The sequence below is a fragment of the Vipera ursinii genome, assembly GCF_947247035.1.
Source record: "Vipera ursinii genome assembly, chromosome: 12".
NCBI lineage: Eukaryota > Metazoa > Chordata > Lepidosauria > Squamata > Viperidae > Vipera > Vipera ursinii.
In genome coordinates this window covers 8,651,384-8,679,270 of record NC_139525.1, presented here as the reverse complement: position 1 = coordinate 8,679,270, position 27,887 = coordinate 8,651,384, and the positions used below count along the sequence as shown (strand labels likewise).

Sequence of the window (27,887 nt, the reverse complement as noted above, 5' to 3'; positions counted from 1 at the left end):
GCCTGGCCGGCGAGGCGGAAGCCGCGGAGGAGCGGCGGGCGGAGAGCCTGATGTCTCTGGGGAGTTGCGGCCGGAAGCCGGTGGGGCCGGTCGGCGTTCGCGTGGGAAGGCAAGGTGAGGGCTGTTGGCGGGGAACGTCCTTCCTCCCATCCGAAGGGGACGCTCCAATGGCCTGAGCCGGCTGCCCGACCTTCCGGGTGCTGCGGGACTACAATTCCCCTGGTCCACAGCCCTCCAGGGCGGATCCGGAGGAAGGCTTGCGGGTCTCGCCGGGGGGGAATGTAAGGAGCTGCCGTCTTGGCGCTCCTGGCAGGGGCCCGCTATTCCCCAACGGCCTGCCTCCTTTGGCTGGGAAGCGTGGGTTTTGTAGTCCTGGTTGCATCTAGAAGGCGTGCCCAGGTGTGCCCGTCTGGCCTCCTGCATTGCAGGCTTGCCTCCTTCACTGCCACCTTCTGTGGGGTTACTTCCAGTCCATGGGGAGGGATGCTGCAGTTTTGGCACTTTTTTTTGGTGCGCCCCCCCCAAATGAGATGGAGAGATCCGAATTCAGATCCTGTAAAAATCCGTGGATGACTTTAACCAAGATTTATATTCTCTGTTAGGCCAGCCTGTCTCCTAAGGGGTTGAGAGTTGGGCGGCATAGAGGTTTAATTTATTATTATTATTGTGCTTGGTTGGATTTGTACATTTTCAAGCCACCTATCGAGTCCTTTCCCAAGGACCTGGGGTAGGCAGATGTTGTTTGATGGGTGTTAAAAGTATCCTCGCAGGATGTAAGCTGCCCTTTGCAATTGGCTGGTGGTGATTTTGTCAGCACTTACGGTTTCAAACGGATGCGTCATTGTTCTCGCTCCTGAATATATTTTATCATCATCATCATCTGTGGATAGATCCGTGGGCAGTTTGTGGAGTTCCTGCAGGAGTAGCTTATCAATTTTATACAGGAGTTAGGGGGAAGGATTATATTACTAAAGTCCTTTCTGTATGTAGACATCCATTCCTTACCCTGGTCCCTTCAGAAGGACTTTTATCTCATCTGTCTAACAACTGGTTGTCTTGGTGGGACACAGAACTCAACACATATGAAGAGCATCAAATTGGGTGCAGCAACGGTCAGATTCCTGAATGGCTAATGTGGTTTTATGCGAGTACTCTGTAAAAGCACATATAAGATGCCCACAGTTTCTCATCCTGTGCTCAAAAGTACATGCAGTATATCTCAGTTTTTTAAAGATTTATATTCTGTTTGTCCACTTCTGAATTCAGTATCAGTCAGCATTAGAGAATCAAAGTGGTATAAAAATAACATTTGGGTATATAACGGGTCCAAACAGAAAGGTTTTTGCTATAAGAAAGAGTGCCAATTATGCCATCCAGGGCTAAGAAGTTCAAAAGTTAGACTTTATGATACTTTGATGCTTATCATACTTAACGATATTTAAGACTTTAAATATTATAAAAAGGCCTTGTCATCGAACCTGGAAACAATATTGACAAGCAGTGCGGACCTAATATAATGCCGCTCAGTGCAAGACCTAGGAACTTTGGTGCTACATTCTGAGCAAGTGCAGTTTCCAAAAACCCTTTCCTTTGGAGCATGTTATAGTAATTGATTGTAGATATAATCTGACCAGAATGTCAAATTTGATATCTTGACCCCCTTTTTTTATGAGGTTTTAAGAATGCAGGATAAAACTCTACACAGTGTATAGTGTGAACTGTGAAACTTTGATATTCTTGGCATGATAATTGGATAGTTACACCTGTTCCAATTTTAATCTGCGAAGAGTGCATGGCATCTGTCTGAAATCAGACCCTGAGATGGGGAAGGCTTTAATTTTAAATGTGCTGGCCTTAATCTTTGAAATTATTATCAGTATTAGGATATACAACCATTTCTATAAAAGTCCAGAATTACTCCACGGTAAGTGGGGTGGCCCATAATTTTTACAAATAAGTCCATCTAATGAAACTTACTTAGCCCAATGGATAATTGAGACTTTTTGACCCATCCTTTCTCCCTTCCTGTATTGATTCTGTTCAACACAACGTGGCAAATGCTTCCTGAGTTTTTAATAAGCCACCCCAAATTCCCATACACGATAGGAGCAGGATGAGCAGGATGCATTGTGTGTATTTTGCATTGTGGATGCTAGTAGAAAAGGGAAAATAAATAACTGCAACAGTATTTTTTGCACCCCAATCCCATGATGCTAAACTTTGCGCATCTGTTGATCAGTAGAGTTTGATTCTCTTGCCTATATCCCACTCCAGGGGAGTACATTTGGGGTGTGGAGAACTCTGGTTTTGAATTGCAAATTTAAATTCAGTGACTTGAACATTGAATTTCACACTGAAAAGCCCTGGGTTCTTTGGGCTGTCAAGTCAGGGTTTAGCTTGTCCGCTAAGATGAACGTTTGCAATAAATGATAAATTAACAACGGAAAGTAAATTTTAAAAAGGGATGATTAAAGTAAATAATTATAATGAAATATGGGGTGATTTTATGAAAACAGTCTTGGTGGAAGGCCTGCTCAAGAATATATGCTGTTTTGGACGGGATAAGGGCACAATTGAAATATACTGTATATTGTTAGTTGTTATATGAGAAGAAATATAGGTAATAAGAATGGTCTCCAGGGGTGTGGGTGCACTGTAGTATTTGTATTTTTTATATTGTTTTTATTTAGATTTATATGTGTTATGTTTGTATTATCTGTATTTGAATAAAATACAATTTTTAAAAAAAGGAAAAGATGAATGCTTGCAAGTTTACTGAGTGAGATCAGGGCTTGCCAACTGCCTTCTGTCTTTCAGTAATTTAAGGTCCGAAATCAAATCCTTTGCAGATTCACAGATAAGCATCCTGTTAACTGCTTCTCCACCTGCTCTCTGACTGCTTTCTCCGCAATACTCCAGGACTCGGTCTGCAAAGTATCACGGATTGGTAACTGACAAGGACAGATGCGGAACTGGGCAGCGGTCCAGAGCATCCTGGTGTGTCCAGTTGGCTGCTATTGCTGTGGCTTTATTGACGTTAAGCTCTGCTCTTGTTACTCTTATTCCTGGCACTTGGTTTTTTTTTTTAAAGAAGTTCTGGATACTTGATGTGTCCAGCCGAGGGTTGGAGTGTGATCCTTTTGAATGATGTTTGTATGTTGTTGGGTATATTGCAAAATATTCCCTGGGACTGAAAGGTTTGCCTGAGCAGGGCCGCTCCATGTTTGTGGTGCAGTTCACAGGTAAGGGTGCGAATTCTGGAAGAGTGGGATAAAGCAGGAAGTCTTGGTTTTTAGCAGTATTTATCAAGGGCTGGTGATGTTAAGCCAAACCAGGTAAAATCATTATTCCGCGTAGAGTGCCTGTGTGCCCTCAAGTGTAATACTTAGTCTTTGATCCCTGCTCTTTATTCTCAGATTACACGAATTTTGCAAGAGTACCATTTAAAGGTAACATTATTAAATTAAACCTGCACTCGATTGAATTGGTAATTACGCCATCCTGAAGGCAGAGTTCCCGTCTTTTAACTTTCCAAATCACTTCTGGATTTACAGAGGGTTTTATCTTCAAAAGAATGTTCCGTAAGAACGTTCTTAACTTCAATTTTTTTGTGTCATAGCCTTTTACATTTCTTGATTCTTTGTGCATTGAGATGTGTGTCAGCAAGGGATTTAAAATCCCTTTTAACTGTTTCTCTTGCACAGATAGATGTTGGGTGGAAGATATTTCAAGATGGGGCTTGAAGTGCAGAGAACTGAAGGAAGTAGGTAATTTAAACTTTGAATTTCAAATATTGAGAAATAAATACTTGCAAAGAGCTCAGCCTTCTTTAAATCACTCCTATTGAAAACTAAATATTTTATGCAGTAGGCCATGGAAATGCTCCATGATAAATAACTGTCAAAGATATAAAGTTATCTTAGAGGGTCTGTATCTTGAAGGCTGATTCCATTCTTCACAAACTTGCAGTATGAATATCATAGGGTTTTTTTCTCTGAAAATTGTTGCTGTTTTGATGATAGGCAATAAACCCTACAGATTTACAGATTCTAAAGTGTATAGTTAAGATGTCCTAAAGGTGTTTTTTTTTAGCCAGCTTCTACAGACGTCAGCCAGTCTAAGCCATTACTGTATGTACTTTGATTAATTTAGAATTAGCATGATTTGCGATACCAGTCATTGTGGCTGGTAAATCATGGCTTCTGGCTTAATTATGGGTTGCATCTAGCTACCGTTGTTTGTTCAACAAACTATTTTTAAAACAAAAAAGTGGACTGCTGTGTCAACTCCACCTTAGGCTGTAGACTAGTCGTGTTCGTTATAAGATATTCTGGCTGAAAAATGTAGAGATCAGCAAAGTGGTAATAGAAATCCAAAGGTCATAAATATCTTTTTCCTAAGAACCTTTTGAAAATGGTGGAAGGTCACGTTCTAATTCATACAATGCCTGAAAAAAGAGGATTTGGATAAATACTGAGCGAATAAAGCTTTGTAAGGGAAACTGCAATAAGTAACAGTTTTAAGTTCTACTTCAAAAGGTTCTAGCCAGTCAAATAGAAATCTCCCTAAATTTACTGGATTTTACTCCCACTTATTGCATGTAGGTGATATCAGTCTTAGATGCTGACCAAGGAAAAAAAATGTAAGAAAATGATGAAGGTGCTATAATGAATGTTCATTGCTGAAAATAGTTAGCATTAGTTATTCTGACTTGTCATTTATCAATGATTATATTTTTTCCTTTAGGGAATATCAAAATTAGCTGCCGAGAAAATTACTGAATTAGAGGAAGATGCCCTGTTGTACTTCAGTGCTGTGATTTAATGTAAAGCTCTTGCTGCTAATTTGTGCTAAGAATGTAGTTCTTAGATGCCTGGACAGCTCAGCCGATCCACGAAAGATTTCTTTTCCAGTTGTCTTTTACTGGAAAACAACAACAACAACAACTTAGGTGTAATTCACCCTTCCACCTCTCCCAATTTTTAAACACAGCTCTAAGAGAAAGAATTCTGTGTCATTTACTGACCCAGTAAATATTATCTGACTTCTAGAACAGCTACACGACTAACATTTAAATTCAGGCATTGATATCCGCATATTGTAGTTTTCCCAGTATGAATTTTCTACAGCTAAGTAACAACTGTGGCAAGAAAGGTCGGAAAATGGTGCATAACTCATTTAACAACTGTGTTACTTAGCAATGGAAAATTTGGGGTCAGTTGTGATCGTAAGGCGAGAATTACTACTAACTTGGACAAGTATGTATCTTTCCCTCTTATCCTAAGCTGTTATATCATGGAATGATAGACTAGAAGTTTTTACAAATGCAAACCGGTTACCATATGCTATATATGTTAGTCCTTGACCTTACGACCACAATGGAGCCCAAAATTTTTGTTGTTAAGTGAGACATTTGTTGAGTGAGTTTTATGACTTTTCTTGCCATAGTTGTTAAGTGAATCGCAGCAGGTGTTAAATTAGTAACACAGTTGTTAAGTGAATCTGCTTTCCCCCGCTGACTTTGCTTGTCAGAAGGTCGCAAAAGGGGATCACGTGACACACACCCACACACCCTGGGACGCTGCGACCGTCATAAATACGAGTCAGTTGCCAAGTGTCTTAATTTTGATCACATGATCATTGGGGATGCTGCAGCGATCGTTAAGTGTGAAAAACAGTCAAAAATCACTTTTCTCAGTGCCGTTGTAATTTTGGCCACTAAATGAAGAGTTGCAAGTCAAGGACTACCTGTATAGGACTATTTGTGTGAATATTAAAAAAAACAACAACCCAAACATCTGTCGTCTTGAGCCCATTTCTATACACAAGCCTTGTGGCTGGAATTTTTTGATGGAGAAGGACCGAAAAGCAGTTACTGTAAATTAAGAGTCATGGAAGATGGTGTGACCTTAGGCAGATGCTAAAAGACTCAGCACGTGTGAACTGAAAGGAGTTTTTGGCAAATGGGTATCCTTTTCTCTGGATATCTCTCCAGATGTAGCTCTGGAAATGATCTCTCCACTGCAGATAGCTATGTTTCTGCTTCTTCCCCCCCACTTTGAAGATAGCAAAGTCAGAAGACTTTTTAAGACTTAAGACGTATTCAAGAGGTCGGTCGCAGCTCCTCTTGTAGGCAGCCCTTGGTTATAAGTTGGTCATTCATTCTAATCACGTCTGCTCTTTGCTAGAGAAGACGTAGTCGCTTCCTCCGTTTTCGATTCCATACGGGAAGCCGAGGCTTGATTCTCATAGTAAATGTTTATCATTCTGAAGTGGTCTCTCCAGCCATTCCAGGCATGGCTGAAGGCCGTTGCTGCTTCTCTCTTGAGGGCTTCAGGATTAGCATGGTGTGACTTGACACCACCATGTACAATTCTGTCAGCAAGAGGCAGGTTTGGTTGAGATGGGACTTGACAGCAGATCTTCCCCTCCAGGGGGTCATTTCAGTAGATTCCGAGAAGAAATGGTCAAGAACGCCCGTTTATCCAGACACCTTCTCTGGCATTGGTGGTCTCCCAGCGTGAGCTTCAGTCAAGGAAGATTTCCTGTAGCTCAGAGGTCCCCAACCTTTTGGGCACCAGGGACCGGTTCCTTGGAGAGAAGTTTTTCCACGGACCAGAGAGTGCGTGGTTTTGTGTGCTGCCTGCATCCCACAGATGGGGCTTTGCTTGTCTGTTCTTGGCAAGCCACGGCCTGCTACCGGTGCACGGACCGGGGGTTGGAGACCCTGCTGTAGCTTTCCAAGCTTTGCAGAATTGACCAGGTGATGGTCCTCGCATTGTACATCAGCTAAATTATAGGTGTTGTTGGAGATACCCAAGTTAAAGTGCAATGAAAGTTCCAGAGGGTGTCATTTCAGGTGACTGAATGCAAGGCTGCAAGAGAAAAGTGGATTTTTTTTTAAGCCATTGAAACCCTGGACAACAGGAACTAATCAAAGAGTAGGTTTGTAACCTTGGGTTGAGCTGTGGGGTACCTGGTGCTCTCTGAGCTTGGTTGTTTTCTTGCAAATGTTTCATTAACACCCACCCACCCCAGGCTACACCATCATCACTAAAGAGCCCACACATCTGGAAACAGCTGGGTTGCCCGTTCTCATATTTGGGAATTGTTAGAAATGTTTCTATAGCTGCTTCTGAAGACCTGAGATTTGACGGGTATCTATGAAGCAACCAGGGAATTGAATGCAACCTTCCAGAGTAGAGGCAGGCAACATTTTAGAGCAGAAGGCACACTTGGAATTTGGAGAAGGTGTGGTGGGTGTGTGGCCAGTCACCAGATTTGCATCTTGGAGTGAGACTGATGTGGGACCAAAGGCATTTCTGCAAATAGCTCTATGGCTAGGCTAGTATTTTGCTTCATGATATTTTGCTTTGTGGCTTTCAGTTGACTTTGTTTATCCTTGTTAAGAAAGGCAAGTGGGCAAGGAACCTGCAGGTCATCAAAAGAAAGGTTTTTTGGGGGGGGCACATTAATATCATAAGGCAGGGGTGTCAAACTCAATTTCATTGAGGGCCGCATCAGCATTGTGGTTGCCCTCAAGGGGCCAGGTGGGTATGGCCTGGGTGGGTGTGGCCTACTGGGTGGGCGTGGCTAGAGTGCGTATGGCCTACTGGGTGGGCATGGCCAGCTCTACATTGTTCGCATCAAGGGTGCCTATGGGGGCCTGGGCAGGAGTGGGACAGATCTGAGGGTCTCTGGCAGGAGGAGGGTCTCTGGGCCAGGGCCAAGGCAGTGGGGGACGTTCCCTCACTGTTTCCAGGATGGCTTCGCGGGCCACATGAAACCACTTCGCGGGCCGGATCCAGCCCCCGGGCCTTGTGTTTGACATGTCTGTCATAAGGTAACTCGTGCTAAAGGTACTCACCCCCAAATTCTTTGGGGCGCCAAGTGAAACCTTCTTGATGCACCCAGTTGTTTATGTCCCTCTTTTTAGGACTTTGACATTTTCTGCTTCTCCAATTGTATGACCTTCCTTGATTATTTTATCTTGGCTGCCCTGGCTTGAATTCTTTAGAGACTTTTGCATGTTTTAATTTTGCTGTGTAGGTTACCTGGGAAACATTGGTAAGCCCATTTTCCATCTCTCTTAGGGCTAAACCAGCTGCCCTCTGACCTTGGAAACAGCCACCTCGTGCCATCAAACAGCAGGGCAGGATTTGCTGAAAATGGAGGGCAGACAAGCCAGAGACGGAAGAGAATTAACCTGCTGCCAGGTAAAGTGGTAAACTAGGCTGCCTGTTTTGGGAATGTAGAAAACGAGCTGAGCGTGTTCCTTGGAGACATTTGACAGCAAAGTGGGGAGATATAAGGAATACAGCCTTCTCAGAATTGAGAAGAAGGGAGTCTTAATATTTCTAGCTCATTCAACGGCCTGAATTCTGAAATTTCTTTTGCTGGTCACCCGTTAGCTAGAAGTCAACAAGGTAAAACTTTGTCCATGCTTCAGTCTGTATACCTGGGCTTATTTTGATTGGTCAGTTTGATCAACTGGATAAAATGAAAGGATTTGTGATCCTACCCCTCATTTGGAAAGACCCCCAAAGCGCCACAGAGACTGGGTACAAAAATACAGCATTTACTCTATTGGTGCCACAAAGTAGGAAAGAAGAAATGGTACCGTCTAATAAATTATCCTAAACTGATATCGAGTTGGCTGCTATAAAACAGTTGATTGGAGAAGACAGTTCCTTGGTGGCTGAGGTTTGTGCAGTTCTCCAAAAAGATGTGTTTTAAGGCTGGGATGGAAGCAGGAGTCCCAAAATAACCGGAAGACCACTGGATCTTCTTTTGTGTTCTAGCCCTTCAGGCTATTAAACGTATGGGCCAGAAATCCAGAGGGCAAAATCTTACCTGACGCATCCCTGAGCAGAGTGTCAGGCCCCAATGCTTTCTCTTTGCTGTCAGAACAAGAAGAGAACTCTTAAGAATAATGGAAAGAAACTGAAAATATTTTCCTGATGAAGGCAAAAATTCTGTGCTGTTGTCCTATGGTTGAAAATCACCACAGCAGCTCTTTCCCTTCCCATCCCTTGGATCCGTGTGAATTGTAGAACGCTGTAGAACAGAGACGATCTTTCTCTGTTCTTAATTTGAGTCTGCTTTTTCAGATCCAGAGTTTGGCAGCAAGAAGCCTTCTCGAAGGGAATTTTGCCAAAGGGCTTCTTGGGTGCAAATAACACATGTGCGCTGCTCTGGATCGTGGCCTGCGTTTTAGGGGGTTGTGCACCTGCCAACCGGGGGAACATTAGAAGCCATGAGAGGTGTCTGCAAAGTTCTGTTTTGTAAACATCTATTTTGAGCTTGTACCTTGACACTTCGAGTTCTGGTGTTGTGAAGACCACGTCCTTATTCGAGTCAGGGGGTGTATCTTTTCCATGAAGTTCTTGTGGCGTAGAGGACTTTGAATCTCTTGTTACATTCTGTTCTGTAATTGGAGTTCGTCCCTGCTCTTTATCCAAATAATGTTTTCTCTCTGGCTCCATCGCACATCCTCCCCCGAAGAAAAATACCAGCTTAAATATATTATATCCCTTCATTTTTAGTAGGTTGAAAAGCACCTTGGCCCCTTTTGCTAATAATGACCTTCTCTGCAGACAACATCCAACCTCTGAGTCTTGACTCTTCTCCAATGGACTTGGGCATGTCTGACCCAACAGCCTGGAACACCGCGATGAATAATTTAGGAATGGCTCCAATCGGGATGACAGCAGATCCCCCTCTACCTAGTAAGTAGACTCTTGATCCAGAAGAGTGCAAATGGATCAAATGTCATTGTGCTTTGAGAATACCCTTTGAGATGCCTGACATCTCTTCCCTGAAAGATGGAGCCCTTCTTTCTTTGAGGAAAAATAAATATATTTGAGCTAACATGTTGCAGAAGCGCTGGCGATACTCCAGTGCTTTCTTTTTTTAAAAAAATTCCATTTATATCCCGCCCTTCTCCGAAGACTCAGGGCGGCTTACAAGCTTAGCAGTAGCCTTCATTCTATGTATATTTATTTATTTATTTATTGATGGGATTTATATCCCGCCCTATCTCCCGAAGGACTCAGGGCGGCTAACAATAAAACATATAATAAGTACATAAATCAAGATAAAATGAAATTGAGAACATCAGTGCAATAAAAAATTAGAGAATTTAAAAATGAATTAAAAATACTAAATATAAATTAATTAAAATGACTGTCAGTCTAGGTCAGCTTGGTGGAACAGGTGTGTTTTGAGGCCGCGGTGAAAGGATTGGAGGTTTTGGGCTATCCGAAGCTCAGGGGGGAGCTGATACCATTGGGTTGGTGCTCCCACAGAGAAGGCCCTCCCCCTGGGGGTCGCCAGCCGACATTGCCTAGCTGACGGTACCCTGAGGAGGCCTTCTCTGTGTGAGCGTACTGGACGATGCCTGCTTATTAGGGCTTTCACACACACCCCCTAAGCGGCATTATTACAAAGTCAGATTAATTGCCCCCAACAATCTGGGTCCTCATTTTACCTACCTCGGAAGGATGGAAGGCTGAGTCAACCTTGAGCCTGGTGGGATTTTTTATTTTTTATTTTCATTCCATTTATATCCCGCCCTTCTCCGAAGACTCAGGGCGGCTTACAAGCTTAGCAGCAGCCTTCATTCTATGTATATGCCTGCTTATTAGGGCTTTCACCCCCCCCCAAGAGGCATTATTACAAAGTGAGCTTATTGCCCCCAACAATCTGGGTCCTCATTTTACCTACCTCGGAAGGATGGAAGGCTGAGTCAACCTTGAGCCTGGTGGGACTCGAACCTGCACTAATTGCAGGCAGCTGGTGTTACTTAAGGAGGCATTAGCCCACTGCTCCACCAAGGCTTTCCTACTCCCCATCTCATTTTCATTAGGAAACCAAGTCTAAACTGGGATCTAATCTGCGTCGGAAACTAAGACCACAGATTTTGTCTCCTGAGCTTTTGAACTTCTCCAGCCCATCGTCAGAGAACGTCTCTCTAAACTAGCCTAGAGACAAGTTCCCTTGAAGATGGGCTCCAACATGGATCCGGAAGCTCAGAAGACAAAACTTCTGGTCCAAGTGACCGGCCCAGATTGGATCCTGCAATGTTATCCTGGGACACGTAGATTCGCCTTCATTCATAAACTGAGATATTTAGCCACTTACAAATTGTTCTCTATTTTTTTTTCCTACTTAGTTTCACTGCAATTCGTGACTTGGTTCATTAGCTCAGGTTATGATGGGCTATTCATATGCATGGACAGGTTTTTTTGTACTTGGTTTCTTGGTGGGTAGAACTATCCATATTGTGGGTAGCCTGTACCTCGGTGATTCTTATCTTAACCAATTTTTGTCGTACTGATTCTAATCAGAGGGTATTGAAAATGCTGGTTTGGGCAGCGTTTTGATGCGCAAAAGGCTGTTTTACTCTCCCCAGTTCAAGCTCCAGTTTGCTTTCCTCTCTTCTTTCAAGTGGGTTGGGGTTCTTGGTGCCTCCAGCTTGGAAGCCATCTTCTGTGAGTCTTTATTTTTTAAACAGCAGAAAGAGCAACCCGTCGGGATGAAAAAGAAGATGGGAAAGTAACTAAGCAAGTGTTTCAGCGGGTCTAGGATAACTCGCCAGGGCCAACTCGCTGGAGGAGAGGAATTACACTAATACTGAAGAAAGGGTGGAATAGAACCATTAAATAAAGGATGCCAAAGGAGGGACAAAATGAAATGCGAATGACAAAAAGTAAAATATTTTTTTTAAAAATAATTAAATTGAATGGTTGAATTGTCCCCTGGCGAGTTGACTGCAGGGAGTTGGGCACTACAAGCTGTCCCATTCTGGTGTTCAGCATATTGGCAACCCCAGCTTTCATTTTAGCTGCACAGTAGGAAGAAAGGATGGAGGGCAACTTGAGAAGGGACTAGACAAACTGGGGGTGCTTCCTCTTCCAGATCTCCTCCTCTTTCTTCCCAAAACCGGAAGGTCCAGTTTTATGAGATGGTTCCATGCTGACAAACGAACTTGGCTTTCCCAAGCTGGTCGTCGCCTTAGGAATCTCTCACAATCTTGGGCCTCTTGATTCTTAATGGACACGTAATCTGCTTGGACTCTTCATTGGCATTCTCCTGCGCTTACGTCTGAAATCCTTTTGTGTCTTTCAGACTTTGACCCTGCCCTTGGCATGATGACGGGGATCCCGCCAATTAATCCACTGATGCCCGGCTTGGGAATTGTGCCGCCGCCTATCCTGTCTGACATGCCGTTGGCCAAGGAGATCATTCACTGCAAAAGCTGCACCCTCTTTCCACCCAATCCAAGTGAGCTTGGCTTGAATGCTTGGGACGGCACCCGGAGGGCTTGCAGGAGACCCTTGGAATTAGAAAGTCAGCCGCCACTCTTGCCTGGGATTAACAGTAGATCAAGAAAAGGATCATGAGGTTACAGAGATCTGGTTTCAGAGATCTTTGAAGGAGTTGGGTGTGTGTGTGTGTGTGTGTGTGTGAGACACCAGCTGCAGGCCTGGCTACGGAGCAGTTGCTGTCAGCTTATAAATGAGCACCTGATTCCTTTGGCTCACGGAAGGCTTTCCTCTCGTATTCTTAGACCTTCCGCCTCCCACGACAAGGGAGAGGCCTCCTGGGTGCAAGACGGTGTTTGTTGGAGGACTGCCGGAAAATGGGACGGAAGAGACCATCGTGGAGATTTTTGGGAAGTGCGGGGAGATCGTAGCTCTTCGGAAAAGCAAAAAGCACTTCTGCCATATCCGTTTTGCTGAGGAATATATGGTGGATAAAGCAGTTTATCTGTCTGGTGAGTATTTATTGTCAGCACTTCAGATTGTTCAGAGAGGGAACACACTTTCTCCATAATTTAGGTATAATTTAGGGACAATCGAGGGCATCCTGTCCTACAGCATCACAGTCTGGTTTGGAAGCACCACTGCTTTTTGTCTTCACTGTGTATCGTGTTGGGGGGGGGGTGCACGAAGGGAGGCTCTGCCAATCTCATTGTACACATGTACTTTGACAATAAAGGTTGATTTGATTCAGACAGGAAGGTGGTGCAGAGTGTGGTGAGGATGGCTGAAAAGATCATGGGCAGTTCCCTCCCTCCCATCCAGGACATAGCACAGAAGCGTTGCTTGCCCAGGGTCCGTAAGATTGTCTGGGACACTACACACCCTCTTCACAACCTGTTTTCCTTGTTCCCTTCTGGGAGGAGGGGGCTTCGTGGTATCTGTAGCAGAACATTCAGATTCAGCCATAGTTTCATTCCATACAGCATTAACCTTGTGAACTCTAAAGCTTCCTCCTTCCGTTAGGTATTCAAGATGGACAGTGATTAATATTTATATTACTTATATGTAAGGGTGTGGGTCTAAACATATGTTGTATATAGCATGTTTTAAATGTGTGTTATGTATCTGTACTTTGAGAGCAAGCAACTAAATTTCATTTTAAATGTGTGCCATTGTGCCCACAGTAAACAAAAATGACAATAAAGGTTATCTATCTATCTGTCTATCTTTTTTACCCATAATTAAACATATGTTTAATCTATAGATGTTCCATTTAAAAATCCAATCATCTAATGTTTTAATTCTATACAAAACATTTTTTAAAATTATCCGTTGGGATTTTCTTAAAGCCAATTACATTTAAATATCTAAAACATTTCCTTTATGTTGACCATCCCAAACATTTTCATGTTACTCATATCAAAAAAACAAAAGTTTAAAAAAAGAGAAAAGAAAGAATACTATCTTACATTGGGGGGGGGTCATCCCTCTTAATCTAAAATCTTTCTATTTCTTCAGCCACATTCAGACAAGTATCTAATTTTTAAATATCCCCTCTGCAAGAGACCTAATTAATTTGTCCACCAGGCTATCGCATCCGGCTGGGATCCAGCACCGACAAAAAGGATACGGGACGCCTCCACGTGGATTTTGCGGAAGCCCGGGACGATCTCTACGAGTGGGAATGCAAGCAGCGGATGCTGGCCAGAGAAGAGCGTCATCGCAAAAGAAAGACGGAAGAACGGTTCCACCCACCCTCCCCGCCTCCCGTGGCGAACTATTCCGACTACGAGTGCAGCCTGGTGGTTGAGAAGCTAAAAGGTAAATGCTGGAAGTACTGTACATCGGGAAGGTGGTCCTGAAAGCCTAAACTTTGGCCTCTGTCCACTTAGCAGACGGTGATCAGCATCACCTATCCTCATTCTTGGTGAACCTCCACTGGCTGGTTCACCCAACCTATGACAGGTAGTCCTCGGCTTACGCCCCACAATCGCCCACAGCATTTCCATTGCTAAGTGAGACGCTTGTTAAGTGAGTTCTGTCTGATCTTACCACCCAGCTGGCCACGGTTGTTAAGTGAATCACTGCAATTGTTAAGTTAGCAAAAGTGGATCTGGCTTTCCTGGTTGAGTTTGCTGGTCAGAAGGTCACAGGAGGTGATTGCGTGACCCCGGGGGACTGCAACCGTCACAAATCCCTGCCAGTTGCCAAGCATTTAAATTTTGATCACCTGACTCTGGGGACGCTGCAATGATTGTAATTGTGGGAAAGAGTCCTACGTCACTTTTTTCTGGTGTAACTTTGAATGATCACTAAACGGATGGTTGTAAGACAAGGAGGACTTGTGTGCCATTTACAGACCATAGCAGTCCAGTTCCCATTTTTCTCAAGATGTATTAGATTTAGTTTTGATTGGGCATGATGCAGTGGGTGAGCTCAGCTGATACTTCTCCAGGATCTCCAATAGGGATCAGAATCAAAATAGAGCTGGAAGGGACCTTGGAGGTCTTCCAGTCCACCCCCCCTGCTCAAGCCGGAGACCCTAAATCTCCTCATTAGCTGCGCTCCGCCTTTTTTTTTGGAGTGGAATGCTATGAATTTGAACCCAGGACCTTCTGCAGAGATTCTATCCCTGAGTTTTGCAGCTCAGCACATAAATATAGTGTCCACATCCATCTCGAGAATCCAAATAAACTTCCAGATTAATTCCGTTTCGGAAAATCTTAGTTTATTGAATACACTGGGTGGTTATGTCGAAGTAAAACTAACTCTGAGGTTCCCACACCAATTCATAGACTTAAACAATACTTTTCCCAGCCAAACCCCCAACGTCTTACGTAATCCATATCAACTTTGTTATGGGAACCGTCTGCTTCAGATCCACACCTGTTTTGGTGTCCTTGACAAGGCTTCAGGCTCCCACCGTCTGCAGCTGAATCGAAGTTTCGTTTCTCCTTCTACCCACTTGAGAGTAACACCTCCCCTCCCCTCTACATAAAGGCAAGTTGAAATGCAGAGGCACATAGCTGCCAAAGTTTCGGGCTTTGACATATAGAGGAGAACATTGCAAGTGGCGAGAAGGTGAGCCTCCTCACCCAACTTTGCACTTTGCTTGAGTGGACAATTCCACCTAAATGGCCCCCTGTGAGGAATCCCTCACCAAGGGATGACTTGCTTTAATCCACGTGCCCAGCAGACAAGGCTGTGCTTATAACTGAATTGGGGTTTTCCTCTTCGTCCAGTGGATGCCAAGTTTTTGGAAGCAGTTCAGACGTTGCTGGCCTGGTTGGAGCGGGGGGAAGTGAACCGGCGGACGGCCAACAGCTTCTACACCATGGTCCAATCCGTTAACAGCCACATCCGCCGGCTGATGAACGAAAAAGCGGCCCACGACAAGGAAGTGGAGGAAGCGAAGGACAAATTCAAACTGGCTTTGTCGGGGATTCTTGCTCAGTGTAAGTGCCGGAGAATCGCAACCAGGGTGAATTGCTTAGCCTGCAAAACGTGGACGTTGCTTTGTTAAGGCAAGACAAGAGCCAGAGGAGGTGGTAGATCTAAACCAGGGGTAGGCAACCTTGGCTCTTTGATGACTCGTGGACTTCAACTCTCAGAATTCCTGAGCCAGCATGGCTCAGCTTGGAAACCTCTCCTTTTCCCCTCAGCGTGGCTGGCTCAGGAATTCTGGGAGTTGAAGTCCACGAGTCATAAAGCGGCTTAGGCAGCCTTGGCTCTTTTAATGACTGGTGGACTTCAACTCCCAGAATTCCTGAGCCAGCCACGCTGAGGGGAAAGGGAGAGGTTTTCAAGCTGAGCCATGCTGGCTCAGGAATTCTGGGAGTTGAAGTCCACCAGTCATAAAGTGGCCTAGGCCTAGGACAGGGGTAGGCAGCCTTGGCTCTTTTATGACTTGTGGACTTCAACTCCCAGAATTCCTCAGCCAGTGTGGCTCAGCATAGAAACCTCTCCCTTTCTCCTCAGCATGGCTGGCTCAGGAATTCTGGGAGTTGAAGTCCACAAGTCATGAAGGGGCCTAGGCCTAGGCCAGCGGTAGGCAACCTTGGCTCTTTTGTGACTTGTAGACGAGTCCTAAAAGAGCCAAGGTTGCCTACCCCTGATCTAAACTATGCATGTATCTGCTTAGGGAAGGTGCTTAGATCCATCTGTTGTGCATGTCTAACATATTCTGCCATCCTAAGAAAAGAGATAAGATACGTGGAGTGTCTTCCGGATCCCAGGTTTTCTCCCTTCTACCCCTCCTCCCCAATTTTTGATGGGTAAGGGGGGAAAAACAACAACCTCAAAGTCCAAATCCTCCAGCTTAAAAGATCTTTCCGAGCAGGAAAACGTGTAGGTTGCAGAATCTGTGCCCTTCCTTCCCTTCTGCTGATGACGTGACCCCCACTGCTTTTCCACTGAGGCCAGACGCGATGGCCGGTTCCAGAACTAAGGTACGTGAAGGCCACGTTCTTCAGGCACTTGACTTTTGAAGGCAGATACCCAAAGGCTCAGCAGATGTACAGTGCTCTTCTTCCAAGCCATTCACCCCATCAGAGGGTCGGCTACAGACAGTCCTCGACTTAACAAATCGCCATGGAGCCCAAAATTTCTGTCGCTAAGCGAGAGGTGCGTTAAGTGAACTTCGCCCCACTTTACGACCTTTCTTCTCACCGTTGTTAAGTGAGTCACTGCAGCGGTCCAGGTGATTAACACGGTGGTTAAGTGAAACTGGGCTTCCCTGCTGACTTTGCTGGTCAGAAGGTCGCAGAAGGGGATCCCGCGACCCTGGGACCCTGCAACCGTCATAAATGTGAGTCAGTGGCCAAATGTCCGAATTTTGATCACGTGACCGCGGGGAGGCTGCAACGGTCGTAAGTGTGAAAAATGGTCACAAGTCACTTTTTCCCCATGCCCTCGTAACTTCGAACATTCACTAAACAAATGGCTATAAGTTGAGGAATGCTATGCTTTTTTTTTTGCCGTGGGTGATGCAGCTGGCCACATCTGGAAGGCAGCTGTGTTTTTTGCCAGACTAATTTCTGAGTGATTCTAGGAGCAGAATTAAGGCCACGCGGGTCTTCCCCCCCCCAAAAAAATGTCTCAGCTCTGTTTTCTGCCTTAGTGATGGGGCTTCCCGCAATCTTCCCTAAAATTCTGCTGACTGGAAAGGGGCTTAGGCAGCCAAGGTAGGTGGATAGCCCAGTCCCCCTCCCCCTCACCTTGTCACTTGAAGATCTGCAGGTCATTTTTCTAATTGGGAGGTTTGAGACTTCCAGGTAACGTAATTGCGTTGTGGTTTTTCTTCCCCCCCCCCTCTCCTTTTCCACGTTCTGAACCCTATTATGGTCCTTTAATGCTTTCTCCACCCTTGTCGATGCTATGCAGTTTTCACTCTTCCCTTTCTCCCTGGCATCCATCCTCTTAAGATCCACAGAGAGTGGCTAGAGCCCTCCATGCAAGGCCACGTTCTCCCCGGACTACGTTGCCCCTTGGATAACCCCGAGCCAGTCCCGCCTTTATACAGTTGTTGGGGAAAGGGTAAAATTGAAGGACTTGCCTGGCCAAGCTGCTTTGAGTTTTCCAAAAAAGGAGGGGGGGAGATGGGATTATTATGGAATAACCGTCTGAAGTGTACACTGCTTCACTCTTCACAAAACTGCTCGGGACAGCTAGCTCCACCAAGTGAAGACTTTGCAGTTGTCGTAGCTGGAGGAAGGCCCCCAAATGAGATAATGGGGGTAAAGGAGGATGTGGAGAGGTCCAAAGCCTCTCCCCCGAGGTGCCCTAGGATGGGGAGCCTCCCCGCGCACCAAGCTGCAGTCGGTTCCTCCTGCTGTAATCTGAGACAGACAGAAATTGAGGAAGGAACCATTCGTGAAGCTCACCTTTGTAAGGCTGATGGGCGGGGCTTCAGATGAGCTGGTAGGTGTAAGTCAGTGTTCCTCAACCCCAGAAGATGGGTGGGCTTCGACTGCCTGCTGGAAATTGCGTTCATTAATTGTATCCCGACAGGCAAAAGATGGGCGTGGAAACTGAATAGTAATGGAGCTGGGGGTTTGCATTTGCAAGTCCAGTCTTTTCCAATTTTCCCAGTCCTAAGTACGATCTTTTTTTTTTTTTTTTTGCAAACGCGGGCACAGTGGCTCAGCGGTTAAAGACACTTGAGCTTGCCAGCTGGAGAGCTGAGAGCCCGGGTTTGAGACCCTCGCTCCACGCCATGGGGTGAGCTCCAGTTCCTGCCCACCTAGCAGTTCTGAAGCATGCAAATGTGAGTAGATAAATAGGTACCATTTCACCGGGAAGGCAACGGCCTTCCGTGCACCTTTGGCGTGTCGCCTGTGCTGACCACAAAACCGTGGAAATTGTCTTCGGACAACCCTGGATGCCTCAGCTAAGAAACAAAAGATGAGTACCCGAGAGTTGGACACGACTGGACAGGGAAACTTTTACCGTCACTTTTGCAAACGGGAGCTTCTTTCTGCTTAAGCCAGGGGTAGGCAACCTCGGCTCTTTTATGACTCATGGACTTCAACTCCCAGAATTCCTGAGTCAGCTGATTCAGGAATTCTGGGAGTTGGAGTCCAAGAGTCATAAAAGAGCCGAGGTTGCCTACCCCTGGCTTAAGCAATGCTTTTTTCTCCAAATGTCTTCCTTCCTCTTCAGTTTTCAGAGACATCCCTTCTCCTTTTCCCATACATTGTTTTCCCTACTTTTTCTGCCGCCCTCCTTCCCCTCCTCTTCTCCTCCTCTTCCTCCTCTTCTCCCTTATTCTCCCTCTCTTTCCTACTACTCTTCCCTCTATCTCCCCCTCCTTCTCTTTTTTATGTCTCCCTGACTGGGCCAAATCCCCTCAAATCAAATTCCTACAGGTGCTCCACGCTGCTGCTGCTGCTGCTGGCGATGCTACCTCTGCAACTCTGAATCTTTCTCCCCCGGGGACTCCACCTTCTCTAACACACATCGTATTTTTTTTAAAATAAAAATTACGCTTTCTTACTCCTTTACTCCTTTTTCTTGCCCCCCCCTCCACCCCCACCCCTTCCCCCTTTGGATGATATTGTGGTCCGGTTTTGCCTGCTGATTTTGAACCTGCAGTCGAGCAGATAGTGGCCGTGTACCATTCTGCCTGCAAACAAAAGGCGTGGGACCATTTTACGAAAGCGCAGCGTAAGAACATCAGCGTGTGGTGCAAGCAAGCTGAGGTGGGTACCTTCCAGTGCGTTTCTCCTTAGCTGCAGTAGCGCCTCTAGGTTGGCTTATAAAGGATGGACTTATTAAAGCCTGGACCTGCAAAGGTAAGTGGCAGCACACACACACACACACACACACACAAACCAATAGCAGTAGCACCCAGTGCTTTTTTTGTAAAAGAAAAAGGTGCCGGAACTCACACATGTCATACCACCCGCCTTGCCTACCCTACAAGGTTCCATCCAAAAAAGGTGCCGGAACTCCATTCTGAGCGTTCTATGACAAAAAAAGCCCTGGTAGCATCTAGACTTATATACCGCTTCGTAGTGCTTTGCAGCCCTCTCTAAGCAGTTTATAGAGTCAGCCTGTTGCCCCCAACAATCTGGGTCCACATTTTACCAACCTCAGAAGGATGGAAGGCTGAGTCAACCTTGACCCCCGTCAGGATCGAACTGCAGGCTGTGGGCAGAGTTAGCCTGTAATACTGCATTCTAGCACTGCGCCACCAGGGCTCCTAATTGCACTAGTAGTAGCACTTAAGACTTATATACTGCTTCGTGGTGCTTCACAACCCTCTCTAAGCGGTGTACAGAGTTTATCAGAGCCGGCATGTTGCCAGGTTCTGCCGTTTCTTCCCCTGTAATTGGGGATCTGACATTATTCCATAAACTAATCAGTATGGCCAGGGTGCAGGCATCAGGCTAAGCCATTGAACAAGCAGATGCCCAGCTCAACCGTGCTGTCATCTGAATGCAGCCACTAGGTTGTAAGTGATTTGGCTAAGTGTGTTGTGCAAGCACTTTATTCAGTCAGTTTTGTCCAAAGTAGCATTGCTGACGTCCATGTCACGGTGACAGCCGTCAATCAAAAGGCCTTTTCATCTGGCCTGGGAAGGATCAGTAACTGCACAGCTGATCCCTGGGGGGCGGGGGCGGGGGGGAATCAGTAGGTGAAGCCAACTAAAATAATCACATATAGAATGAAGACATTGACTGCAGTCAACAGAAAGTTCAGGTAAGTTGTCTGACAGGTAACTTGTCCTTCAGGGCGAGGCTTTTGCCTGTAAGAATTCATTGTTTCTATTTCGGTAAAGGTTGAGCGGGAATAAAACTGAACGAAATGCGGATCCAGCCTAGAGAGGATTTAATAGGCTTATATCTAGAACATTTTCATCTCTCTTTTTTTATAAAAAAAAACATTTGGGACTCACTGTTCTTTAAAAAACAGGAACCAATTCTCCTTCTTCCTAGGGACCTCTCAATTCCATTAAGAACAAAACGAAATGAACAATGGAACGTAAGCTGGAAGATACAAGTTGCTGTAGTAGAGACAGTGGGCATTGGTTTGAAAAAGATACATTTTGGGGGGGGAACAGTGTGGTAAAACAAGTCCAGAGGATTGGAAGATTCTTTTCTCGGGACAGCTGTTCCCCAGCGATGGTGCTATTAATTTTATTACAAAAAACAAAAAACGCTGCGTACCGAGCAGCTTTCTAGAGGTTTCCATCCCCAATTTACTGCATTTTGCACCTTTTTTGCACGCAGAATTAAATCTCTGCAATTATTTGGCTCTGGACTGAAATAAAAGTTTTAAAATGGGGGAAGTGTGTGCTTGTGGGTGTTTGTGGGCCTATGTACGTATTGCATTAGGAAAGCTGGGAGAAAAAAAATACTCGTCTGAAACTTTGCTAATCAGATAACTAAGCACCCTCCAGGTGCTTTGGCCTTCTCTCCTGTAATCCGCCGCTGTAATCCAAAACTTCTGGAGGTCTCTGGAGAACTTGCTCTGAGATAAATCTACTCAGCTTAGATGGAGCCTCTGTATCTAAGCAGGATATTTACAGAATAGCAGCCTCTGTTCCCAGGAGGGTCTGTTCATTTTGGTGGCTGATTCTTGTTCAAATGCAGAATGAAAGCGAACCTAATTTTACATCAAGGCTCTTTGCAAAAATGTGAACAGGGTGTTCAAATATTGGAGTAAATATGCCTCGTTTTCCAATCATGTTTATGGGGACACCCCTTAACGCCCCCTTCCTTAACCTGGAGCGGCGGGGGCGGGGGCTTCCCTATTTATGGAACTATGTCTTCCATTGTTCCCAGCCAGGATGGAAGGCATTAGATTCCCAACACATGCCTGGAAGCCTAGTTGTGATCAGGGAGGCTTATCGAACGCAAATCAAGAGCCGTTTTCACAATGGCCAAACTGCACGGCAGCATAACAGGATAAAGGGAAGCATTCAAGTGGTTGCTGAAGTGACTTTGATTTTGGAAGACCCAGAGGAAAACAGGGTTTTATTGGAATAACACGGGAATATCTGGGAGATGTGAGTCAAATGCGGACTGGTTTGGTTTTATATTTTGCAGCTTCAGTTTATATGCCATTTTTCAGGATGGACTTTGCCCGAAGTAGCTTATAACAAACCTTTAAAAAAAAAGAAAACATCTTTTAAATCCTAGGAACTCCGTAACCTTCACAACGATGAACTGATGGACATTCGCCGAGAGGAGGCAATGGAGATGTCGGATGATGAAACAGAGTTAGCGGAGATCAAAGACGCTGAAGAGTCAGGTATTCATGCCAATAGGGCCGCTGCTGAGCCATCCATGGAATTGGTTTTCCCATCAGAAGGGAACCCCCCCCCCCAATGCTTGGGATAGGCTGGTTTAGAAGAAGATAATTTTGCGCAGAGTGGATTTCTGACCTGAAATTCGTGGTAAGGAAAACTTAACTCATCTCGGGTTTTCTGCCTCCCTGTTTCCCAGCTTTAGTTTCACAAACAGAAGCACTGAAAGAGGAAAACAACAGCTTACGGTGCCAGCTGGACGCTTACCGAAATGAGGTCGAGCTCTTGAAGCAGGAGCAGGGCAGAGCGGGGCGAGAAGACGACCCCGGCAAGGATCAGCAGCTGAAAATCCTCCAGCAGACTTTACAAGGAATGCAGCAGGTGGGGGAAGGGGGAAAGGGGGGAGAGGATTCTCTTGTGATGCAGAAGGGAAACGTCCCTCAAATCAGGGGTGTCAGAGTGCCGTCTCGCGGGCCGGAAGTGTCATGCAGAAGCTGCACCCATCCCAGCTCCGGCAAGGGGGGAAAAAAGTTGTGATACGTCACAACACGTCCCGTGCCATGGCGAGTTTGACAGCCCTGCCTGAAATGGTTCCTTTCTGCCCTCTTCTTTGGAGCACAGCTTTGTCTCCTTGGGAGATTGGTACAGGTAGTCTTCAACTTACAACAGTTCATTACAACGACCATTTTTCAGGCTTGCGACTGTCGCAGCATCGGAGGCTTGGCAAGTGGCCTGCATTTACGACCGTTGCCGTGTCCCGGGCTCACGTGATCGTGTTTTGCCGACTTTCTGAACAAGCAAAGTCAGCGGGGAAGCCCGGTTCCCGGAACGACCGTATTACTAACTTACCGACTGCTAGGGATTCACCGAACAACTGTAGCAAGAAAGTTCACGAAACGGAGCAACATTCCTTTAGCAAACGGTCTCGCTTAGCAACAGAAAATTTGGGCTCAGTTTGCGATCGTAGGTTGAGGCCTCCCTGTAATTTATCGAAAACCTTCTTTCCCAAATAAAAGAGGCAGCTGGGCTCTGCCTTTTTTTAAGGACCAGCTCGGATGACACACTGCAGTAGGCAAACGCTCGAGGTCTCCCCAGTTCCTCATCAAAAAAAGAGGATAATTTAAAAAACACAACAACAAATGCACAGGAAGAAGGAAAAGGAGGTTGAATCTTCCTTCCCAAGATGGGGCTGTAGATGTAATAATCTTCTCTAGAGCTAAGCTTGGCCTTCGTTCTATTTATCCGTGCGTTATTTAACTTTTCATTGTCTGGATTAGAGTTGTCTGAAATTACCAGGGGGTGTAGTAGTAATATAAAAGTAGCACATTGCTAACACTGCATTTTCTTCCTCCATTCCAGCATCTCCTGAAACTGCAGGAGGACTGTGAAAGAAGAGATGCTGAATTGGAAAAAGCGAAAAAGGAAAAATTACAGCTTGACAAATTGCTTGAGAGACTGAGGGAAAAGGTACCAATCGTTCTTAGCTAATGACCTTACAGCGGTAAGGTTTGTCAGCCTTGGCAATTTTAAGATATGTGGGCTTCAGCTGCCGGAATTCCCCAGCCAGCCATTACAATCTTACAGGCTACGTTTTTGGACAGTGTGATTCTCTGCTTTTTCAGGATAGGGGGCTGTCATAGACAGTGGTGTCTTCTGATGGATCTTTTAATAGTCCATCGTGCAGTTTTGCCAAAAACAAATAATTTTGCAGCATACACTTCTGTCCCCCTGAGATTTCAGAGAATATGAGTTTAAATATGTGAGCAGTAACAGCTCAGAAATCAAACATATGGAACTTGGCAACATATTCTGAGAAGTAGGTGGCCCATATTCCATAATTACGGTTATACTTCCTCTGCAAGAAAGAAAGAAAGTAAAAAAACTGTGTACTAAAAGGTCTAGATTTCTGTGCCAAGGAAATTTTCAGTTTGGATAAATGCAGACGTTTCATATGTCTGATTATTTGAGTACAGTAACACTTAAGTGCCTGTTAGCTACAATATTTTCACTGGAGAATTTGGATGTTTTTCATATACAGAAATCTTAGTTTTGTCTTAGAGCAACACTGTTTTTTATACCAGCTTGCCTTTTTATAGAAGGCTTCTCAGCTGCCTATCTCATCAAGGAACTCTGTAAGGCAAACAGAATTAAAATGAAATGAAACAAGTATAGACATTACAAAAATGAAAATCCAAACCCAGTCAGGTCACTAGTACAATTAAGAAGCGGGTCCCTGCACACGTATACTTTGAAAAAGTTTAGCTGCTATGTTAGCTTTTGTTTCCTTGAATTACCAAAATTAACTTACCGATAAATTCCCTATTAAACTTGGCAGCAAAGCTAAAGCTACTTGAATCATCAGGAAGGCAGAAGAATTCTTGTATCAAGAATTATACACTCTGGAAATTATAACTTTTCCTTTTTCCAACCGAATGCAGCAAGAACTGGCAGATGGACCTGACACAGGGAAAGACTCAACGGAAGCTAAAGATCGAGTAGGTGGTCTCCTGAACATTATGCATGTTAGTACTTACCATGCATGTTGTTTTCTTCTTGTTTGAATCTATTGCACCTGATATATTTATTTGCTATTCTATGTTAGAAGGAATGAGAGTTTCATCCCGGAGTGAAATATAAAGTTGCTTCTTCTCCCAACCTGCTTTTTAAGGGATGTCATTTAAGTTAATTGCCTATGGCAATATAGTTATTCCAATGTCCGCAGAGCACAATTAAGAAATCAACATGTTGTTAAGAGACAAATCTTGGGTAACATCAGTGCTTTTTTTGTAAAAGAAAAAGGTGCCGGAACTCACACATGTCATACAACCCGCCTTGCCTACCCTACAATGTTCCATCCAAAAAAGGTGCCGGAACTCCGTTCTGAGCGTTCTATGAGAAAAAAAGCCCTGGGTAACATGATGATTACCCTTAATTCTGTAGAGTCCTTGTTGCTCTCCAAGCTTGCTCGTTTGCTTGCAGACGTTTCATTACCCAACTAGGTAACATCATCAGTGCTACTGAGAAGGGAGTTTGCTCCCTATTTATATACAGTAGCTTGCATTGCTGATGGTTTTCTGCTTAGTAATTCCTTCATTGGGATACTGTTTTCTGCTCGATCGTTTGTCTGATGTTAATCCCTGCTTATCTGGATGTTGACTGTTGACAGAAACTCTTTTGTTGGTCCCCTTAATTCCTTTTAGGACAATGACTTGTCAACCATTTGCTCAAAGAGTCCAGAGAAGGAAAGACTGCTGGAGACAGGACTTCACTGCAACCCTTTAAGATTGGAGAGGGAAGCTTTACTAGTGGGTAAGGAATTCTGAGTTTGCAGGATTCTTGAGGTTTAAGATTTGAATTAGGACCATCAGACGCTGCTTTGCACAAGGTGCCATTTAGTCACCTCTGAGAGGTCCACATATTGACTAAGAGAGGCCTACGGCGCAGGGCCATTCCTCCTTGGATCTGAATGTGATCGAACATCTGCTGAAGCAAAGCCTGTGGGGCCCCATTTTATTCCATCCATAGAGATTGTGCATGGCTATTCTGTGCCCAATAACCTTCCCACTTAGCCCTCCAAAATACCAGGGGGGGCTCTTGTAAGAAATTCCGGTGTGCTCTATGCTGGCATCCTCATCTCTCGGGAACAACACCCTCCCCGATTTTTTTTTTAGGGATAATCTCAACTTTTCTGCACGTTCATCCTTTTGGGGCAAGCATCGAATACATCTGTTCCTACCTCCAGCGCCTGGACAGTAAGGTAGGCAGGCAGATTAAAATGTAAACTTCTAGGTGGTTCACCCACCTTTAAATGCATCTCATGCTTTTGCTACCCAAAGAGCCTTTTCTGCTTTTAGAGTGGGTTAGGACGCTGAGCTTGTCGATCAGAAGGTCGGCAGTTTGGCGGGTGGAATCCCGAGTGCTGCGTAGCAGAGTGAGCGCCTGTTACTCGTCCCAGCTTCTGCCAACCTAGCAGTTCGAAAGCACGTAAAAATGCAAGTAGAAAAATAGGGACCACTACGGTGGGAAGGTAACAGCGTTCCGTGCGCCTTTGGCGTCTAGTCATGCCGGCCACATGACCACAGAGACGTCCTCGGACAAGCGCTGGCTCTTCGGCTTTGAAACGGAGATGAGCACCGGCCCCTAGAGTCAGAAACGACTAGCACGCATGTGCGGGGGAACCTTTGCCTTTACCTTTTTTCCACCCGAGTGGTTCCTCTTGAGCCAAGTACTGGTAGCCATTGACTTACAATCACAACTGAACCCCAGATTTATGATGCTAAGTGAGGAACTTCTTAAAGTGAGTTTTAACCCCTTTTACTTGCCACAATTGTGAAGTGATTCACTGCAGTTGTTAAGTTAGTAACACGGTTGTTAAGTGAATGTGGCTTCCCCATTGACTTTGCTTGTCAGAAGGTCGCAAAGGGGGATCACATGACCCCGGGACACAGCAACGGTCATAAATATGAATCAGTGGGCAAGCTTCTGAATTTTGATCACGTGACCCTGGAAATGCTGCAATGGTCAAGTGAAAATAAATTACTGTTTTCGGTGCTATTGCAACTTTGAACTGTTACTAAATCAACTGTTGGAAGTTGAGGACCTGAACCCCTATGGACTGGGTGTGCCCCTCATCCTAAGACGTTACAATATTTTTAATTTCATGCAATCTGATAAAACCATGGCTTATCATTTCCTGTAATGTCTGGTTTATTCAGTAGGCCAGGCTCAAAGCATAACTTGATGTGCCATGCAGATCTCATCATAGTGCTGTACAGGACACAGTTTTTGGCTTAGCATAATGTGAACTCCTCTGATTGTAGTTTGTTCAGCAGTGTGCTAAGACGATAGGTTGTGAATTCAGACACTGAGTAATTGAGGATGCTGTGGGCCTGTTACAAAGGCCTGCACCCTTCCTAAGCACCCTATGGCAGGGATCCCCAACCGTGGCGACTTTGAGACTTATGGACTTCAGCTCCCAGAATGCTGGGTGCCTGAGGAATTGGGGGAGTTGAATTCCACAAGTCTTAAAGTGGCCAAGACTGGGGACCTTTTGCCTTTTGGTTAAACAATAGAGACTGACTAGTTTTCATCAGTCAGTACCGTTCTGTAAAAAAAGATCCTGTGTGAGATGTTCTTCAGAAGGCAGAAACAAATGTTATCTATTCAGATCTCTAGCATGGCAATCGACTTAACCATTTGATGGCGATTTTACCATCCCAAGAGATTATCCCAGTTTGTTAAGTTTTAGTGACATGCTGCTTCTCTCTTTTTTTTGTAGATTTGCGCCACTGAAGTGGAAAACCTCATGACACGACTCCAGCATACTTTCAAACAAGAGATGAATGGGGTTGGAGCAAGCCTAGAGAAGAGATGGAAATTTTGTGGTTTTGAAGGACTGAAGACTATAACCTGAACTTGAAGCCAGGAGTCCTTTGAACTCTTAACAGAATGTGCAATATTTGCAGTACGCATAGATACAGTTTCCTCTTAGGAAAGCCAGTCCTTGAACTGCATCAAGAAAATTGGGGGCCAGTTTTTAAGGACTGTAAGGCTGTGGTTGTTCTTTTGTTTGTTTGTTCATTACCCTAACAAATCCTTTTGCAATGGACTGTCATGCATACTCTTGGGTTTATACTGACTCTGTCCTTTGGATCTCTGATACTTTTTACAACTCCCGTTGGCTAAAGACATTTTAATAGTTTCTTTGAACATGACACACTCAGGCCTCTGTTTAACGTTTTTACCATTGAGAGCAGCTAAAAGAAAACAAGTACAATACAATACAATACAATAAAATAAAATAATGACACTGGAGATATTTCTTTTATGGCCTCACATCGTTTCATAATATTGAGATGCTCAATATTTAG

At 44.8% G+C, this 27,887-nt stretch overlaps 1 protein-coding gene across 3 annotated transcripts; it reads left to right on the top strand.

Annotated features, from left to right (window-relative positions):
* ENOX2 (ecto-NOX disulfide-thiol exchanger 2) lies at positions 1–27,826 on the top strand. 3 transcript variants are annotated; one of them, XM_083371877.1, is made up of 15 exons: positions 1–114; positions 8,094–8,216; positions 9,597–9,728; positions 12,130–12,285; positions 12,572–12,778; positions 13,854–14,087; positions 15,509–15,721; positions 19,359–19,465; positions 21,911–22,022; positions 22,217–22,398; positions 23,377–23,484; positions 24,456–24,512; positions 25,218–25,326; positions 25,689–25,774; positions 27,296–27,826. In XM_083371877.1, exons 1-15 carry the CDS (start codon positions 51–53, stop codon positions 27,428–27,430), a joined length of 2,025 nt encoding a protein of 674 aa, XP_083228003.1. In that variant the 5' UTR covers positions 1–50; the 3' UTR covers positions 27,431–27,826. The 3 variants fall into 3 exon arrangements, with proteins under 3 accessions (XP_083228003.1, XP_083228002.1, XP_083228004.1); XM_083371876.1 differs by having other exon boundaries at positions 24,456–24,539; XM_083371878.1 differs by lacking the exon at positions 1–114 and adding an exon at positions 3,127–3,242 and having other exon boundaries at positions 24,456–24,539.
* The last annotated feature ends 61 nt before the right edge of the window (positions 27,827–27,887 follow it).

Excerpts from the sequence above, each read along its gene's own strand:
- ENOX2 (XM_083371876.1), top strand. The coding sequence starts at position 51 with ATGTCTCTGGGGAGTTGCGGCCGGAAGCCGGTGGGGCCGGTCGGCGTT. Across the intron at positions 115-8,093 it reads CGTTCGCGTGGGAAGGCAAG|GGCTAAACCAGCTGCCCTCT; the intron begins GTGAGGGCTGTT and ends CATCTCTCTTAG. Across the intron at positions 8,217-9,596 it reads GAGAATTAACCTGCTGCCAG|ACAACATCCAACCTCTGAGT; the intron begins GTAAAGTGGTAA and ends CCTTCTCTGCAG.